The sequence below is a fragment of the Mastigoproctus giganteus genome, chromosome 5, assembly GCF_048544385.1.
Source record: "Mastigoproctus giganteus isolate SK-2022 chromosome 5, ASM4854438v1, whole genome shotgun sequence".
NCBI classification, from domain to species: domain Eukaryota; kingdom Metazoa; phylum Arthropoda; class Arachnida; order Uropygi; family Thelyphonidae; genus Mastigoproctus; species Mastigoproctus giganteus.
In genome coordinates this window covers 226,554,386-226,575,789 of record NC_143579.1, presented here as the reverse complement: position 1 = coordinate 226,575,789, position 21,404 = coordinate 226,554,386, and the positions used below count along the sequence as shown (strand labels likewise).

The following is a 21,404-nucleotide window of genomic DNA, read 5'->3' as shown; positions in this document are numbered from 1 at the left end:
CCATAAGACAATTTGCACACTAATGTAGAAACAATTTTCCATCCAGACTCCAGGTGGGGGATTCCCAAAGTAACTTTAGAAGGAACTACAATACCATTAGAACCAACAGTAAAATTTCTAGAATTTATCCTTGATAAGAAGTTCTTTTTATAAAACATATCAAACGGTGATGAACAAATTGCATGAAATGTCTAAATATTCTTAAACATCTGTCGACAACAGCATGGCAGACAGATAGAATTGCCCCATGAACCCTATATAAAGCAATAATCATATCAGAAATGGGCCATGAAGCAAAGGTATATGACTTGTCAAGAAAAAATGCCCTTAGATGGTTTGATCCAGTGTACTATAACTACCTTCATATGGAGCTTTCCATGTCTCCTACACACAGCATAGCACCACTTTCTATTATATTATATTATATTCTATTAGAGCAGCAACTTGCTCTCAGTTATACACATAAAATGTGATTTATTCCAGATCATGTGGACAACACTTTTTGACCTGAGGTAAGAACATATATATAGAAATTGTAGCTGCTTCAATCAACTAAAATTCCAAGTAATTTTAGTAACACATAACCTTAGTATCGAGAATATAGCAGAAGTATAAAAGAATATGCCACCATCGTGGAATAACTGAGTTATACAGGGGACCCTCATTATCCAAAGATAATTGGTTCCAGAAAATTCCACTTAAAACGGGGACCAATTTTTGTAATATTTATTATTTAAATAAAACTAAATGCAACTAGGCATAATATTTTAAGAGTTTAAGATCTATATAATATCGGTGTAGATACACCATAGACAACTCTTAAAGAAAAACTATGATAGTAGTGTGAAAAGTATCATTTCATCTGTATCTCATATTATGCTCATCCTTCACAATGAGTTGCCTATGTATTGCACTACCTTGAATAAGTAATGCTTCGCTAATAGAGAAAACTTTTGTTACATATTCTTGGTAGGCACCACCACCCAGACGGTACTGTTTCAAAGCTAGTTGGCTTTTCATTGGAGGGTGGGCAGGTACCCCGATATTGCAAGTGAAGCGTTACTTATTTGAGGTAGAATGAGTAGATACGGTGTATCTACACTGATATTACATAGTAATGTTTATTATGAACTTTTACATAGTAAAAAATGGATGAAGGAACTGAAAAATGAGAAAATTATTTTATTAAAGCATTTTTTTATTATAATATGCTACACGATGTAAGTAGAGTTTATTGAAGTTACACTATTTTTCAGTGCACGAATAAAGAATGAGTCCATAGTTGTTGTTTTTTTTTTTTTTTGTATTTTTTCAAATAAAATTGTGTCGTAGTATTTAGTTATGTCTTTAACTTTGTGCTTAATATTTGTTGCACAATCATGAAGAAGATCGTTCTGACAAAAAATATTCGTGCTTGGTCAATTTTCTCAAGGGAAGAAAAGCTTTAATTTTCAAATCCTCATAATTGCGGCTACTTGGATACCGAGGAACCCCTATACCTTGTTATTTCCTACAAATCGGGAATAACAAAGCCCTTCCACATACGCACTTTCATCAGATACATACAGCTCTCAGAGAACAATTTTCTGATAAAATACCAATCTACACAGATGGATCAAATTCAGAAAATAATGTAGGTGCTGCAACAGTTTTTCCAATTGTCACACTGCCAATTGAACGTCTGCAGAAAACATTAACTATATGCAGATTAGTTGTCATTCAGTTAGCACTCGAATACTTCCACTGAACAACAGAAAGGAATGGTTTATGCAGATTCCCCAGCATGATGCAACACAATGACTTTTCAACTAGTTGGTCCTCTGCCAAATCAGATAATTGATGACTGACTTAGACAAACAAGAGAAATGTGTTTTTTCTGGAGTCCTGGACATAAAAGAAATTTAAAAAATGAAAGGCTGATGTCAGCAAAAATAACTACATGTGTATAGTCATCAGACAGACAGTTCTCAATCCCACCTAATGATAATAAAGCAGTAATAAAAAGCTGCACCCATGAACAGTGGCAGCAACTGTGGCAAACAAGAGACAAGCAAACTCTATCAAATAAAACTAAAAATTGAAAACTAGTCAACTGGCTCACAAAAATTGAGAAGAGGTTATTTTAATAAGACTGAGGATCAGCTGTATCTAAAGTGACCAGATCCTTAGCATTCCAGTGCAGGACGTTTGTGGGGATTTTTTAACCCCCAGAAATAATATACAGGGGATCCTCCTTATCTGAGGATAATTGGTTCCAGAAAATTCCACTTAAAACGGGGACCGAATTTCGTAATGTTTATTATTTAAATAAAACTAAATACAATTAGGCATAATATTTTAAGAGTTTAAGATTCCACAGCTATACAATATCGGTGTAGATATGCCATAGACAACTCTTAAAGAAAAACTATGATAGTAGTGTGAAAAGCATCATTTCATCTGTATCTCATATTGTGCTCATCCTTCACAATGAGTTTCCCATGTATTTCCCATCCTTCACAATGAGTTTCCCATGTATTGCACTACCTTGAATAAGTAATACTTCACTAATAGAGAAGACTATTGTTACTTATTCTTGGTGGGTGCCACCACCCAGATGGCACCATTTTAAAGCTAGTTGTTTCATTGGTAGGTGGACAGGTACCCTGGTATCGCAAGTGAAGCGTTTCTTATTCAAGATAGTGCAATACATGGTCAACTCATGAAGGATGAGTAGATATGGTGTATCTACACCGATATTATATAGTGATGTTTATTATATACTTGTACATAGTAAAAAAAAATGGATGAAGGAACTGAAAAATGAGAAAATTATTTATACGAATAAAGAATGAATCCAGAGTTGTTAGTGGTTTTTTTTTTTTTTTTATTTATTTTTTCACATAAAATTTGTGTTGTAGCATTTAGTTATGTCTTTAACTTCGCACTTAACATTTGTTGCACGATCATGAAGAAGATCGTTCTCACAAAAAATATTCAAGTGCTTGGTCAATTTTCTCAAGGGAAAAAGCTTTAATTTTCAAATCCTAACCTTAGGGACTTGGATAATGAATACTTGGATACCAGGGATCCACTCTACACATTTTTTTAAATTTTTATATATAAAAAATATTCACATGCAAAATTTAAATTAAATACATTGATTACTTTGAACTAAACTTATAAAATATCAAACTTCTTAAAAAAGAAAATTATAGCCTGTGTGTGTGTGTGTGTGTGTGTGTGTGTGTGTGTGTGTGTATATATATATATATTTTTTTTTTTTTTTTTTTTATATATATATATATAAAGGAAGGCTGAAATTCAGTATATTAGCATTGGCATTAGTAGAGGCATTTGATGCAAGAAAGCAAGCTTATGCAGCATCAGCCAAAAAAAAAAAAAAAAAAAAAAAAAAACCACTTCCACTTCACCCCTCTGTTTGTTCAAAATACCTGTCCAGCTGAGCCTTAAACTTATTTAGGCTATCAACCTCCACCACAAGGGATGGGAGTCTGTTCCACCAACCAACCACCTGCTGGCTAAAGGCAAATTTCCACATGTCTATCCTACATCTGTCTTTCCTCAATTTGAATTTATGCCCTCTCAGGTGATTTTTCTGAGCTAGAGGAAGAATCCCATCAGGATTGAGCATGCTTAAACCATTCAAGGCTTTATACACCTCTATCAGATCACCTCGCTGGTGCCTAGTCTCCAGACACTAATTTGCAAAACTTAAGCCTTTCTTCGTAAGAGCACCCCTTTGTTCCATTCACTAATCTAGTTGCCCTTCTCTGTACTCGTTCCAGCAGCTCTACATCCTTCTTGAAATGAGGCCTCCAGACCTGTATACAGTACTCTAGGTGTGGCCTGACCATTGCCTTATACAATGGAATAATCACCTCCTTATCCCCGCTGGAAAAATTCCTGTATATCATTGACAATACTCCATGAGCTACTCTTGCAGCCCGTCTGCACTGCTCAGAGAACTTCATATCTGCCTGCACAACCACCCCCAAGTCCCTTTCATTCTCTACCACTGTCAGTGTAGTACCACAGAGTTGATACGTTGTTCTGGGGTTGCTGTTTCCCATGTGTAGTACTTTACATTTGTCAATGTTAAACTTCATTTGCCACCTCTCAGCCCATCTGCTCAACCTTTCCAGATCCTGTTGCAGCAGCATAGTGTCAGTAGTGTCCTTGACAACCCTGCCAACCTTTGTATCATCTGCAAACTTGGACATTAAGCTTGATATACCATCATCAATATCATTTATAAATACAGAAAACAATAATGGACCCAACACTGAGCCCTGAGGGACTCCACTAATAACATTAGTCCACGATGAGCAGTGTCCATTGATTACCACTCTGTCTTCTCCCCCTCAACCACCCCTTTATCCATAGCAGCAATTTGCCTCCAATGTCACACTGCTCCAATTTGTGTAGCAGTCTTCCATGTGCAACAGTATCAAAAGCCTTTCTAAGATCCAAGTATATAATATCAAAGTTATTCCCTGCATCCAGTTCTTTTGTGACTGCATCATAGTATCCAATCAAGTTGATCAGGCAAGACTTCCCCTTAACAAAACCATGCTGTGTCTGAGCTATAACTGAAGTCTTGTCTAAATGATCCTGCAGTGCTTCTTTAACCAGTGCCTCCATTAATTTTCCTGGAACAGAAATTAAGCTCACAGGTCTATAATTACTTGTGTCAGCCTTTGATCCTCCTTTGTGAATTGGGGTCACATTTGCACATTTCCAGTCTATGGGTACCTCCCCTGAGTCCAAGGAAGCTCTCATAATTATGGCTAAAGGTTTGCTTACTTCCTTTGCTGCCTCCTTTTAATATAACTGGATAGATCCCATCCATCCCAGGTGCCTTTCTTGTGTTTATCTTCAACAGTTTCTCCTCCACTTTACTCCCAGTTATTTCAAGATTCTGTAGCTTATTGCTAGAGTTGAATACACCTCTGGCATTCCCCTTGCTGAATAACTCCTCATGTGTGAATGTCGATGCAAAATATTCATTTAGTTTGTTAGCTACCTGAGCAGGATCATCAACAGTTGACCCATCAATATCAAGTGGACCAATCTGATTCATCCCCTTCCTTCTAGAGTTTACATAAGTAAAGAACTCTTTGCTGTTTTTCTTTGCATCCCTTGCCAAAGATTTCTCGTAATCTGCCTTCGCCTGCCTAACCTCCTTTGTAACTTGGTTGCATATCAACTTGTATCTATCATAGGCTTCTGTGTCATGTGTTAATTTGTAAGTATCCCATGCATTTTTCTTCTCTGCCATATGCCTCAGTAGTTCATCTGACATCCATTTTGGCCTAAACCTTGAACAATATTTCTTAGTTGGTATGTAAAGCCTAGTAGCTTCCAAGATAAGTTCTTTGAATGCTTCCCATTTTGAATTTGCTGTTGGTAACATCATCAGTTGGTCCCACTGTATAGAATTTAAATACTGTCTCAGTCCATCATAGTCGCCTTTACGGAAGCAATAACCCTTCCCTTTACCCCTAATCGTAGTTACCTCTTTGAGTAAATCCCACTTCAGCACACTGTGATCACTGCCACCTAGTGGTTCATTTATCTGCAGATTCTTAATGCATGAAGAATCACTGCTGATAATCAAATCAAGAGTATTCCTCCCTCTAGTTGCCTCCCGAACATGCTGATGTAGAAAACAGTCATCCAATAAATCCACAAAAGCCCTGCTAGTGTGTGAGTAACCAGCCCCCAAATTCCAGTCAATATCTGGGAAATTAAAATCTCCCATTATAAGACTCTCTGATTTACTGGCCCACTCTATTTCCCTGTACAGTTCCTTATTATATTCATCAGAGTCATTAGGCCTCTAGCTCACTCCTACTCTCAATTTTGATCTCCCAATGCTTATGTCACACCAAACTGACTCAACACTGCACTGTCCAGCGATGTCGACTGGCTTCACTTCCTTGATTTTTATGTGTTTCTTAACTAATAGCATAACCCCTCCCCCCTTCCTATCCTGTCTATCCTTTCTGTAGACGTTGTATTCCCCAAATTGCAGTTCTGCATCCCTTATATCTGTGTGACACCACGTCTCTGATATCCCAACAATATCTGCCTTTGATGTTTTGAGCAATACCTCAAATTCATCAAATTTATTTACTAAACTCCTAGCATTGGTGTACACGCAAGTATACCTGCACCTGTTTCTATTCTTAGCTACCCTAACACAACCCATGTGTTTACTTGTACCGCAATGGCTCCCAGCAGTCTCTGAAATACCATGCATCTTGTTTTTCAGGCTTCTGCTCATTCTAATAGAAGCAATGCAAGAATCTTTCACCTCTGCCAGTGGCTACTGTCAATCTATTGGTCTTTGTCTCCCCCCCAAGCTAGCAGTTTTCCGGCCCACCTAACACTGCCTCGATAGCATCAGCAAATATTCTTGCACCCTTTCTATTTAAGTGTATCCCATCCCTGTAGAAGCAATCTCTCCTGTTAACAAGTACAGTCCAGGCTGAAAAAAATTCTACCCCTTGAGCCTTGCACAATCTTTCCAGGGCCGAATTGATCGAAAAGGCTCTCATCATATACTCCCTCCTGTCGTGTCTGGGCAGAATTGCAGACACTTTCAAATTCAACCCTAATTCTCGGCTTTTGTTCAACAGTGAATATGGTACTCCTTGTGTTATGCTGCTTAACGAACAGAGAGTTGCATCAAGGATATGAACTGAGAAAAATAATTGTAATTAGAAGAAAAAAAAACTTTCTTAGAGGGGTCATGTTTTTAACTGATTTTCATTTTTGTTTAGTGAAAAAGGGTTAGATTTTATTTCTGTGAAATAATAATAATGGCAGCCATAATAACCTCGAAGGAAGGAAGAACCTGTATACCCTCACCCACCTGATACTCATGGATGACATCAAGCACTACGCTGCAACTCGAGCAACTACTCCAGATCACCGAAGAATTCAGCAATGATATCAGAATGGAATTTGGTCTAGACAAATACAAGACTCACTGATTGCACCAGGAAAAATTAGTCAGCCGAAACTACCAGCTGCAGACTGGTAGACAGATCGAGAGGCCTACAAATACCTGGGAATGATACAGGCTCCTCAGTTACAGCACAAGGAAATTAAGGCCTGCCTGACCAAAAAATACCATCAGAGACTCGGAAGTCTGCGGAAAACAAAGCTGAACGGAGGGAACACAGTTAAAGCCATAAACACCTACGCAGTCCCAGTGCTAACATACTCCTTCAGGATCATAGATTGGACTAACACCAAACTGGAGGATATCATGAGAAAGACAAGGACAACAATGACCAAGAACTGCCAACACTACCAGAAGTCAGCCGTGGAGATACTGACAATTGATCGGAAAGGAGGAGGAAGGGGCCTGATAGACTTCATCGAGCAACAGAAAACAGTGATTGCTAACCTGAAGGATTACTTCCAGAAACACACAGCAGCACTCCACCAGGCCATAAGGAAGACAGAAAAGTGGTATACCCACTCAACCTAAATGAGGAGTCCCCTCCCATCCAGAAGGCACAAACAAAGCTAGAAAGATGGGCAAAGAAGACACTCCATGGCAGACACTACAATGACCTCTATCAAGATCACATAGATAAAATTGCTTCCAATGCATGGCTCACAAGTGAGACGCTCTTCCCTGAGACTGAAGGATTTATGCTTGCCATCCAAGACCAGTTAATCAACAACTGAAACGATAGAAAAAACATCACGAAGGAGCCCGGAGTGTCAGATGACATGTCGACGATGCAACCTGGCCTCAAAAACGATCCAACACATCACTGTGGGATGCAAAGTGTTTACCCAGATTGTTGAGTACACTCGTAGACATGACTGGGTAGCCAGGATAATACATCAGAAGCTAGAAAGGAATTACCAGTTGATCAACAAAAGTGTACCATACATGTACGAACCCCAGGTAGTACTAGAGACCCCAACCCACAAGCTGTACTGGGACCGTGCCATAACGGATAAGACAATACCACACAACAGACTGGACATAACCCTTTTGGATAATGATTGACATAGCGGTACCCAACACTGGCAACCTGTAGAAAACCCATGGTGAAAAAAATCAGGAAGTACACGAACCTAAGACAGGATGTTTGTTTTGTTGTTTGTTATTTGGTTTTTAGGAGCATTAGCAACTAAGGCCATATTGCTCTGGGATATGCGGTGGTCATTCCCTGACCTTTCCGCATCCTCCGTATTTGGTGGTGACGGGCTCGAACCCCGGTCTAATCAAGAAGCGTGTGCTACGCACTGCTGCTCCTTCCCACCTGGCTACGGAGGCAGCCCTAAGACAGGAGATCAAAGAGATGTGGCATATGCAACAAGTAACAACCATCCTGTTCATAGTGTCAACCACTGGTATGGTGCCAAAGATCCTACATAACAGCTTAGCAGCAACAGGTCTCCCAGCGAACACCTACAAGGAACTCCAGAAAGTTGCAATCCTTGAACACCTGTAGGATAGTCAGAGTTCCTCGGTCAACCGTAACACCAGACATAACCACCCTGTGTACCTGGTAGCAATACTCCTCTTGAGGTGGAATCCCTAATCAGGGAGAATTAATATAAAAGAGAAATAATAATAATACATCTTTTAACAATACAAACGAGAAATTAAATTATATAATTAAATATATTTTTCCACTAAGTGAATTTTTCTTAATAATTCTTCATTATTTGCTATTTCTTCATAAAATTCTTCAAGAATTAGCAAAATTGCACTTAACTTGTATTATTGCTTTCAGCATTTCTGTGGTCAGCTGTGTTTTTGTTGACATCCACAGCTTATTTACTATCGAAAAAACTCTTTCCGTTGTACCATTGGTTCCAGGCAAATATAATACAAATGATTTGCATTATGTTTGCCATTAAGTATTGGAGGCTGTGTGTCCAATCTGGGACAGTTTGCAGTGTGGGGCAAATGACTGAAATCCAGGACTGTCCCACATAATCAGGGACATCTGGTCACTTTACTTATATCATTCTTGCTCAGAACTGAAGAATCTCCATGGTGCCAAAACTGCAACACAAATCAAACGCATTTCAAAAAGCTTAGCTTATGAAAGCAAAGAAGGATGATATTCACTTTTTGCTATAGAAAAGAGCAATGAATCATCCTCAGTGGCATGTTATACCTTCATGGGACCCAAGGCAAAATGGAATTTGGGAGCCCCAAATTCCATTCAAAGAAACAAATGGAAACCATGAGTTTATTGCTGTATATCGGGTATACACTGTATTTGTTAATATAAAACAATAAAAATGAATATTCTAAAAACAAAATAAAATTCCTATGATATTTAAGTTGAAATGTTCTTTTTGAAAAAGTTCAGCTCTGTTTCTTCTGTCACTCAATGTTTAATGTACACTCGTTTATGTTTTTTATACTCGTTCATTTAGGTTTCTTGCACTCATTAAAATCAAAAACTGCCAAATTATTCTTCTGCACCTCAGTTCTGCTTGGACATTCACTCAAGACCGGTTGATAAGATCGTGGCTGCCTTAAACATAATGGTGCCAGAAGCGGCAGTTAAATACAAGGCAGTCTTTATTTTTTCAATTAACTCAACTATTTAAGGAAGAAATAAATATAAAATTTCATCAAAATCAATAAAACCATTTTTAAAAAATTTTAATTTTCAAATTAATCTTTGAGTAAAGTTCATTGACCTTGGCAGGTAGAAAGTTCAGTTTCTGATAAAAATCACTTAAAAATATTAGTGAAAAACAGCAATGAATTTTTGAAAGTTATTTTGGGGGCCCCCCTCCTCTGACTGGGTCCTAGGCAGATGTCTTTTCAGACTATAGGATAACAGCCCACTGATCATTCTAAAAACATTATGGAAAAGAAAGAAAGAAAGAGCAAGTAACAAGTCTTTAAATTTTTGAAAGCAACCAATTTATAACACAGTATAACCAACAAAAATTTTTTATATGTGCCATGGTGATAAAAAAAAAAAAAAAAAAAAAAAAAAATTCCGTTCAAAAATATAGATATATGCTATCACTTTACTTGGGGGTGATTAGTTTTGGTGCAATACAGACTTTGATGTTGTATCATAAAAACATTAACTAACCATCCAATCTACAAAGAGTAGTGCTCCTGACCTGACAGCGCTTTGCAGTTTCAAATTGTTGCCCACAAATTTCACACTTTTGTAATAAATCATCAGTCTATATCCTTAGGGCTGTTATTATAAACTTTTCTCCTTTATGGGATATTTTCTGCCCAATAACAGGTGTAGGTACCAAGTGCGTGGGGTGATTGGTTGTGTCCAGTTACTATTAATATTATTACTGTTGGGCAAGGAGCTCTCTTACTATCCCACAGGTGTTCAGCATCGCGGTTTTCTGTTAGGCCTGTTGCCGCTAAGTTCTTACGAAGGCTCTTTGGCACCATGATTGGGATGGTCATTACTTGTTTCATATGCCACATATCTTTGACTTTCTGTCTTTGGTCTGTGTACTTCCTGATCTTTTCCTCATATGTTTTCTGGAGGTTGCTGGTGTTGGGCATCACTGTGTCAATTGGGTAGGTAGCCATTTCCTTCTTGTCAATCAGGGTTTTGTCTGGTTGTATGGGATTGTCTTGCCTTATTTTGGCATGGTCCCAAAGTCTGAGTACCGGTCTCTAGTATGGCCTGAGGCTCATACTTGTAATACAGTAAACTTTCTTTGATTAGTTGATATTTTTGCACTTGCTTCTGATGTATTCTCCTGGCCACTTCTGTGATTGTACTCCATCTGGACGATCAACCTACAGCCTGCAGTGATGTGCTGAATTGTTTCTGGGGCCAGGTGGCATCATTGATATGTATCATCTGTCACTAAGGATCCTTGGCGATGTATTACCTATACTTCCTGGTGTTTGATTGCTTGGTCTTGGATGGCGAGAATGAATCCTTCGGTCTTGGAGAAGAGCTTCTCATTCTTGAGCCATGCATTGGATGCCATCTTATCTATGTAGTCTTGATGGAGATCATTGTAGTGTCTGCCATGGAGCGTCTTATTCACCCATGTTCTGTCTGTATGAGTGGGGTCTTGTTGAGTGCTGTGTGCCTATCTTTCTTAAGGCTTGGTAGATTGGTACTGTGTTTTCCTGTAAGTAATCCCACAGGTTCTTAATCATCTTCTTTTCTTAATCATCTTCTTTTCTTGTTCAATGATGTCAATCATTCCCCCTCGCTCCTTTCCAGGCTATGTTCAGTCTCATTGGCTGATTTTGGGTCGCATTGGTGGATTTTCATCATACTTATCCTGGTCAATCTTATAATCTCCTCCAACTTGCTGTTGGTCCAATCTATGATTCCAAAGGAGTAAGTCAGTACTGGAACCACGTGGATGTTTATGGTTGTGACCATGTTCCAACCATTCAGCTTTGATTTTAGCAGGATTCTCAGTCTCTGATGCTATTTTTCAGTCAGACGGGCCTTGATCTCCTTGTGTTCTAACTGGTGGGCCTGCGTCATCCCCAGATATTTGTAAGTCTCTCCCTCTGTCATGGTCTCAGTTTATTCACAGGTCTTCAGCTGGTAGTTTTGTCTGACTGGATGTCCTTGATGCATTCTACGTTCTTGCATTTGTCTGCTCCAAATTGCATCCTGATGTCAGTGCTGAACTCTTCAGTGATCCAGAGTAGCTACTGGAGTTGATTCTTGGTTGTGACATAGCGTTTGATGTTATCTGTGTACAGCAGGTGAGAGGGTGTGTAGGTTATTCCTCACTTCTTTTAGAGTATATCTGTACTTGTTGTTATTGAGCTGGTGGATAGTGGGTTGAGTGCTAGACATAATCATAGTGGGCTCAGGGCATATCACTCTGAAAGATTCGGTGCCTCCGTAGCCAGGTGGGAAGGAGCAGCAGTGCGTAGCACACGCTTCTTGATTAGACCGGGGTTCGAGCCTGTCACCACCAAATACGGAGGATGCGGAAAGGTCAGGGAATGACCACCGCATATCCCGGAGCAATATGGCCTTGGTTGCTAATGCTCCTAAAAAAAAAAAAAACCAACCAACCAACCCTGAAAGATTCCTCTTTTGATGGGTATTGGTCTGGTCATGATGTTCTCAATATTGATGTTCCTCCATTTTGCTATGGATGCTTCTAGGAAGTGTGTCAGTGTTGGGTTGACTTTGTAGATGTTCAGTGGTCCAGCTGTGGATCTCTGTGTCAAAGGCCTTGCAATAGTCTATGTAGGCAGTGTACAGTAGGTTGTGGTACTTCTTTAGGCTTGCTCCATAACTGCAGTGTCAATGGTAAATTTCTGCTTGGCCATGACATTCTGGTCCTCCAACTTGGTTGATATTCTTAGTTATGCAGCTTGTCAGGATCTTGTACATTGTTGGGAGACAGGTGGTTGGTCTGTACTTTGCTGGGTTTGTGCTGTCTTTGTCCTTAACCTTCAGGTAGCTGATTCCTTGAGTCAGCCTCTGTGATTGTGTCAGGGTGCCTTATCTGGGTGAACTGCTCTGCTATGTGCCTGTGTGTGCAGCTGAACTTCTTGTACCAGTAGTTGTGAAATTTCCTGATGGACTGTTGTACTTCTTCCTCTTGAATCTCCCATTCTTTCATCTCTTGTATGTCCTTGGTTTTCTTCCATTCAAGATCTATCCTGGGGGCACAGCCATTATGATTAACTTTGCTGCTGCACAGTTTGCCCCAGAAACTCCTCAAGTGCCTTCTGGTTGTGGGGAGGGGGGTATGTTGCCTTCCTTCTCCTCTTGTCTGATTTTCCAGTAGAAAGCTCTCTGATTTTCATCAAATATCCCCTTATCTGTTTTCCTCTGGCCACTCTCAATGTATCAGTGAAGTCTCTTGCTGAGTGCCAGGAGTTTCTACTTGAGGGTGTGAAGGTATTCTTCGAATATTATTGGAATCTGTTTTTATCCATACTTGATATTGTTAATGTTTAAATTACAGAAGACCAGATCAATTTTGGATACCTGGAATTCTTAAAAAGTAAACAGTAGAAGTATATGTAAAATTCAGTAAATCATGAAGATGGCAAAATTTTCCAAAAAAAAAACTTATTCCCAGGAGTTAAATTCTTCATATGCACAAAGCAAATACTTGTATTTGCTGCACATGGGATCTATTCTGACACACAGTTCACTTTGACACTTCACTAATGGCTTTTCAAATGATGGTTTCAACCCAGGATTTGGAAACCATGGTATTGAGTCACTCTGGATTGGAAAGGGTAGACACAGATTTGGACTTACTTCTCACTACGACTGAATTAATTAGCCTCCCATGAAGGTTGCTTGACAAAAAAGGTTCTAAAAGTAGGATGGTTTCCCATCCTACTTTTAGAACCCAAAGCTGTATATTTGTATTCAGGAAGCAGTGAATGTGTTAAATTCCTGCAACCCTTCTTGGAGTATTTAGGCTTTGGCACAAATTTCAAAACAACCCAGTTCCGGTTATAATTCTTTGTTTTGTTTGCCATAATTATCCAAAAAAAATAAAAGTGTAGGAAATGGCCTATATATAAATGTAGATTATATAAAATAAAAATGTAATATTTTCTTTGAGCTTTATAACCGGATAAAGAATTTAGATTGTGTGTGCTCTCTCTTATAAACAGACCTTGCTTTTCTGATTGTTTATTACAGGTAAAAAAACTGATAGTTGGTCAAAATGGCATCTTGTCTACTCCTGCAGTATCTTGTATTATCCGAAAACGATCTACTGCTGGTGGAATAATCCTTACAGCAAGTCACAATCCTGGTGGGCCAGAGGGTGATTTTGGAATAAAGTTTAACATCTCTAATGGAGGTAATTTACCTTCTGCTGTTTTCATTATTAATAGATATTATACCAAACATATAAATATGATTGTAATAAGACTTCTATGGTCATTATACAGTTCTAATGAATACCAGTGGAGCCGTCCAAGTTGGGCACCTTCATGTAGTTTATTAAACAAATTCAGCAGGTCATTTTGAGCCTACTTCTGGCTCTTTTGTGTTCCAAAACTATTTTGGTTACCTAGTTTTAACATACATTTTTCCTTTCAATATATGGAGTTTCCATCTTTTCCCTATTAAATATTGAGATATCTAAGGCCCTAAAGGGAATCGGTAAAGTGAATGAGAGAAGTATATTTTCAGTGGTTGAAGAGAGAATGAAGGAACTCAAATATAAAACTTTGAGGAGTAAGAGGTCAGATCTCATGACGTTTACCATCAGGCAACACATTGTAGATAATTGGAATAAATTGCATGCTAGGGGCTAGGATTGAGGTTGGACAGTTTAAAGTTAAAAGCTGAATTGGATGGTCACTTTTTAATGATGGAGAGGCTGTGAGCGATCAAGTTGTGTTTTTTTTTTTTTTTTTTTTTTTTTAGATGCAGAAATATTTACTTCAACTGCTTGGAACACAATTCTTTAAAAATTGGTAAATTACTGGGGATCCAAAAGCTTAAACTTTTTCACTTGCTCAATTGCAAAAAATTTCTACATTTACTGGACAAGCGTTTTCTATGCCAGAATGTTATACAGGCAACAAGAGAAAGCAGTATTCTTGATCTGATTACATTGGCTAACATGATTTTCACCTCCATTAATATATCTGCTGTCTGCATCACACTTTCTACATACAGTTTTTGGGATCTGGAAAAGTTGCCCCTTGCATTTCTACCCCGGAACATTTCGCCCCCAGTAGATAATGAATAGACTATAGAAATGTAAATAATACACCTATTTTTTTTATTAATTCTAATTTATTTTGTTTTAATAGAATGAATCAATTAAAGGTAATCAAATCAAAGGTAATCAATCATAGAATAAATGCACATTATTATTGTTTAAAACTCGAAGTTGTATGCAATGCCTCTAAGGTAATCAAACACATTACGATTTTGAAAATCTTGGACTATTCTTTTGATTCTAGCAGAAATTGAAGTATACTTCTTGTTCCATCAGAAAACCACTCCTGGCTACGCGCCAATAACTGAAGATTGTTACTAGGGGAAAAAATAAGCATGCGACCCGGGAGCAGTTCATCCTGAGAATCATACATTAAAAACTGTTTAATAGATTTGATAATTGAGAGCTATTAAGTGCTCGATAATTCCTATATTCTATTATATTATAAATCAACAGGGATTACCTTTATTTTAGATATAGGAAGCTTCTTTTCCAACTCTCCTAGTCCAACTTGCTAATAATTCTTGAGGATGGCGATATCAATTTTGCAAAACAGATGGGACATCTTCCCCACTGTCAGAACTGTAGTGTTCAGACCGTGCGGTCTCAACAATGAGCGCTCAAGACTTCTGTCTTCAAACACCATACCTCTGGCAGCAAGGAAACCATTATGTGGATTGGCATAAAATTAGATTTTTGAAGGTCTAAACTGTTTAATAAATATGGACAGATTATTTCTTTTGGTCCTGTGGCTGGACTTTAGAGTTAAATTTAGGGGTCTAATAAAATTGGATATGGGGGGGGGAGATTATTCTCTACATTCCTTAAGACGGACTAGAACTTTTCGGGCGTCATGTTCACAGGAATAGAGCAACTCACAATTAATCATTGATATCGCCATCCTCAAGAATTATTAGTGAGTTGGACTAGGAGAGTTGGAAAAGAAGCTTCCTATATCTAAAATAAAGGTAATCCCTGTTGATTTATAATATAATTAAAAACTGTTGTACATTGCCATCGATAATAATTTCTTGATAATTTTGTGGAATTACTAGGTCCTGGAGATTGCTCGGTAAAGCAGGAGTACCATTGTTGCATCAAACATGACAAATGGTTCGTTTAAGTGAATCCTTTTTAGAAAGTAATACTGTGACATTGGCATGAGCCTCTTCAATAACTGATGCAACAATTTGCTGTGGCCGTTCGTTCGTGGTTGTTGCATGTTGCCATATTTGACCAATCAATTGCAATGCTTCCGACCTTGCAGCTTGAGCTGCATGGTTATGTTTAGTTAAGACTTTCACAACTGGGCCTTCCAAACCCTCTGTCCAAACACGCCCTTTGCAGGTAGAACGTTTTTGAATTGAGCAAGAGTCCACTCTGTATCTTACTTCTCTGTGGAGGCGGCGAAAACAGCAAATGCGCGCTGGAGACTGTGCCACGAAATGTGAGGCGAGCCAGATGCAGGAACTTTTATTGTTTGAATTTAGACAAATCAGAACAAGATTCACTTGTTAATGAAAAGACTCCTATAAGATTAGTCACTGTTCTCTCCCCCATGTCCGTTACTAACCACGTGACTATCGTCCTCGTGGTCGAGTATGTATTCTTTCCATTGTGAAAGGATTAACAGTTCCAGTTAATCCTTTCACAATGGAAAGAGAACCCTGAAAACATACAAAAGGAGAGAAATTAGTTTAAAAGCTACGTGACAATTTGTACACGAATGTAATTTTGAAAATTTGTTCGGAAAAGTTAGTTATCGGAAGTTCAGTTCGAGTAATCGAGAGAGTTTAACATGGAATCTCCACTAAAGGGGCTGGGACTTCAATAAAAATTCGAGTTATCGAGAGTTGACTGTACAGTATTTACATTTCTGTAGCCTACTCATTATCTACTGGGGGCAAAATGTGCCGGAGGCGAGGCGAAATGCAGGGGTCACTTTTCCGTAAACCCAGTTTTTTTTTTGTGTTTACCCATAACATATATAACTTAATACAATTCAGGGAAGTAGAAATTATCTGTTCTGTTGTATTAACAGCAAACGCTTGTAGTTGGCAGTAATGTTGGGTTAATGGGCAGGGTTGACAGTAATCAGAATATTCCGCTTAAACAAGATATAGAAAATTAGGCAGAAGAGGCGATTTGAAGTTTATACTGAAATGCAAGTTACCATATGGATATCAGTAATCCAAAAATAACATACCTGCTGTTTAGTGAATTTTCCACTACCCACACTCAATTTAGTGGAAATTGAAAAAGAACTTGGGGATAATTGTGCAGTAAGACCTAAAGTTCTGAACAGTGCAGACAGGCTACTTGGACAGCTTATGGAGTTTGCCAGCAAGGAATAAGGATGTGATTATGCTGTTTTATAAGGCAATTGTTAAGCCACATCTTTAGTATTGCATATAGGTCTGGAAACCTTATTTTTACAAAAGAAATGGATTTGTTGGAACAGGTGTAGAGAAGAGCAGGAAGATTATTGAAGGCAACAAAAGGATAATCTTACCAAGAAGGATAAATTGTTCTGGAAATTGTAACATCTGGAGACTAGCTCCTGCGAGGAGATCTGATTAATATGTTTAAAGCTTGGAATGGATTTAATAAGCAAATGCTAATGGAATTCTTACTCTTGCTTAGACAGCACATGTAAGGGGACATAAATTTAAATTTGAGGAAAAGTGATTGCGGAATAGTTATGCAGAAATTTGCTTTCAGCTGGAGGGTAGTTGATTGTTGGAACAAACCTCTGTGTGATGTTGTGAAAGTGAGTGGTTTGAATGAATTGAAGGGGAAGAACGTAATAAATTGTTAGAGGTGGACAGGTGTTTGTGTGTTTTTCCTGATGCTGTGAAAGAATGACTTCAGAAGACTTAAATTTTATAATTATCAATAAAATAAAGCATGGAATACCTTATTTTCTCCTCATTCAATAAAATTCTTATGCATGAATATGTTTAAATGGAAGAATATTTGAAGAAATGAGCATTAATCAAAAAAAGAACATCTTGATAACAAAGATCAGTGCAAAGTATGTATGACATTAAGTATTGAAGAGAAAGAAAGAAAGAAAGAAAACATGAGTAAAATTTCCACTGCAGAGCAACTGTCAGTGGCTTCCATGTTAACATGGCCCTCGTTGCTGGTTCTTCAAAATCGATGTCTTTTTTTTTTTTACTGAACTGAATTCCACTGAAGAGTTAAAAGTACTGCCAATTTTTCTCATGCGCTTGTTACATGTTCTTCTTAACCACACTAAGAAAAAACAGGTACTACTGTTCTTTAAAAAAAATATGATCACGTATGATACTCAGAAGACTTCAATCCTTTGTTTTCTAATGCCTTCACATTATATCAGTGTTGAAAGTAAGCATTTTTTTTTTAATATGAATGGCACAGAAGAGCAAAATCATTGAAAGCGATTCTCCAAGTTGTAACTGTTTACAAGTTGACTTGCCTGGAGTCTTTATTGTAAAACAAAAAAATCTTATAAACAAAAATACAATCCAGTGAAAAATATTACTGAATTTTCAACTTCTGCATCATCAGAAATGACATCCAGGAATCATTTGAAGGTGTACCACTTTTAACTGGCATCGCACAACAATAAGTAATATTATATTTTTATATTTCTCTTTTTAGTGAAGTGTTACATATCAGTAATGTAGAATAAGGCAATTCATTCTGGTAGCCTTACAGTTTGAGAGACCAATGCCTTTTTGAGGACTTCATCTTTTTCATACTTGGGCTATATGTTGAACAGTGGCACAAACAACTTAACAAATTCTTTAAAGATACTGAATTTAAAATTGTAACCAGGCCAATATGGAAATTACACACTATACTGAACAATTGCTCAGTCCTTTCCTCATTTGCAACACAAATAAATGACCTAGTATACATTTTTTGCGGTGATTGTAACTTGTCTTATCGGGGTTCTACTCGGTTTCCTCTGAATTTGTGTTAATCAACATGCAGCCTCAGTTCATGCTTCTCGTTCAGCAGCATCAGAATTAGCCTTTCATGCCATTAATGAAAAATGTACTTTTTTGTTTAACGAGGCCAAAATACTTAGTGTCCAACTTAATTATACGAGACTATTAATTGCAGAAACCGTCGAAATTAAATTACATGAGAATTCTGTTAATGTTCGCCGGCCATATCTAATCTCCAACTCGTGGTCCTTTACGCGCATTCGTGAAGACAAATAATCCCTATTTAATTTCCATGCTCACCCCTATTCATTAATTTTCATTCCTGTGATCACAACATGCGGTTGAAAAGCATAGTCAGCTTCAGGAAGGAAAATCATTTTGAATTTTTCGTTAATTATTAATTTTTTACTTAATTTTTAATTGCATTAAAATTGATTTTTAATTATTGTTAATTATTTCTTACTGTAACGTAAGATTTTTGATTTTTTTAAATTGTTTTAATTTCTGGAGAGTATCAGACAGAAGTGCTCTACGTATCATATTGAGGTAAACTTCTCTTATTCTTTTACAAATACTTGTGCTATACAATTTGAATACAAATTCCATGACAGCAATACTGTATTAAATGCAGCCAGGTCTAGATCTTGTTCGGTTCACATTCTGAGAAAAATAATATAGAACAATGTTCTTGGGGTGGGGGGATTTAGTCTCCTCACCCGTAGGTTCCCATATGTACTTACTGACTCCCTTAAAACTGACTTCCAAAGTTAGTTTTGTTATATAAAATGTTTTAATTGTATCTATATTAAGATTTTTGTATTTCTACACTTGATTGAAAACCTTATTTGAAGCAAAAACAAAATTACGTGTATACATACGGTGGCAGACAAAAAAACTGCATCACTTGTAAATTTTGCAAATGTGTTTTGCGCTGCATTATGGACTGCAGAAATGTTTGAAATGCATTTGTTAGATGGGATATATATCTCTGTGAATGAAATCCAATAAAAAGACTCCATCTGATTACCTAATTACCATAAATATCTTCCCAAAGGGTAAGATGCGTAATTAATGGAAATATGAGAAATCATGCAAATAGCAATCATGACAACCAAACATACATTTTATTACATTTGTGTACAAACAGAAATGACAAGTTAACGTAATATTAGTATTATGTACTGTAAATGAGATTAGTAAAAGAGGATGATATTTCCGTCCTGTGAACACTGCAATCAGTTGAAAAGCGTTGTCTGCTTAAGGAAGGAAAATACTGTGAATTTTTTTTTAATTTGTGTGTTTATCCAAATTTTTAATTGTGATTTTAATTATTTATTCTCGTGAGCGGTTTCCCGATTTTAATTATTATTCTGACACAATGTCTTCTCACACTAATAGTCTTGCTGAGTTGGTTTAATGTGTTTTGGGGTCGGGTGGGGCTCTCGTCTTTCGATTCTGTTGCATGTCAAATCAGTCATATCTCTATGAATGAAAGAATTCATTAAATTATTTTATTTGTTATATTTGGAGAGAATTGACTGGAAGCATTCTACGCAAAAGATTGAGGTAATCTCTTACTCTTTTAAATGTACTGTAAATCAGCAAAATAAGTCCTCAATATTTTGTTATTCCTCTGTGGGGGGCGGGGTAAGAAACTATTTTTATTACTTCTTAAAATCCTATTCCTCAAAGATTCCTACAATTATATTATATTATGTTATATTTTTTTTATATCCCCTTATTTTAACCCCTCCCACTTTTACACCTGACTTGATTGATTTCAGAAAATTCCCAGACTCACGGGGACCCCTAATATATTAAGGTATTCTTCCACTGGACTGGCTGAGTTTAGAAATGACAGACACACACACAAGAATGTAGAATATACAAATTTGTTTTTTATTGTCATATTATATATAAGAAAATTACAATAACCTTTAACAGAATACAGTATTTAGTTTGACACTTGTTATTTTACTAATTTTTAAATGTGTATATATCTTGTAATTTACAGTCAACCTTGTTATCAAAAGAACTACTAAATCCTAATACTTATATATATCTACATATATATCACTGTGTCTCTTCATGTTGCTCTACAAAGATTTCAGTAGGTCCGGGCATTTATTACCCCTCACAATGCACAATCTGTCTCTTTGCTCCTTAACAGTCCATGTAAGTCAATAAACCACCATCAGCCAATGAACAGACAAAATATAATTTCATAAGTGCTCGTTTCCCAACTTATTAGGAAATACATGTATATTCATTCCAGAATCCTTACTTGCAAACATGTCAACAGTCAACAATATCCAACCAATTTACTTAGTTACCTTTCCGTTCAATTAATCCACTATTTCACAATTAGGGCTAGATGCTCATTTAATTGTTTACCTGTTTAATCATTTTCTACCCCAAATAAGTCATACTCACAGCAATTTAACATTCACAATAATTCAAGGACAAAATTTTTACTTCCTACTACAGATTAACTTACTCTTAAATTGCATTACTCTGATCTCTATACTAAATCAAATTATCACTCCTTAAGTATTACACTCGTTCAAATATATATGTATATATTTTTAGTACTTTGACATTCTCTCTTAAAACTTATAGCGTCCTCCTAGAGTCCTTTTCATTATTAAATTAGTTCCCCTTTTTTTTTACAAATTATATTCTCAGTACTTATTCTAACACTTACGCAATGGTCTGGTATTCCTCCCTGCTCGGTCTCTCTTCCTATCTGTTCGGGGTGAGGACTGGAAAGCGAAAGGTTGCTCATCCGGG

General features: G+C 37.2%; 1 protein-coding gene across 2 annotated transcripts in view; it reads left to right on the top strand.

Moving 5' to 3' along the window:
• Positions 1–21,404, top strand: part of Pgm1 (phosphoglucose mutase 1) — a 249,861-nt gene that overhangs the window by 147,587 nt on the left and 80,870 nt on the right. For both annotated transcript variants that reach the window (XM_090374440.1, XM_090374439.1), the window contains exon 2: positions 13,641–13,803. In XM_090374440.1, the coding sequence (XP_090230566.1) occupies positions 13,641–13,803 (163 nt within the window). The remainder of the gene's footprint in view (positions 1–13,640; positions 13,804–21,404) is intronic.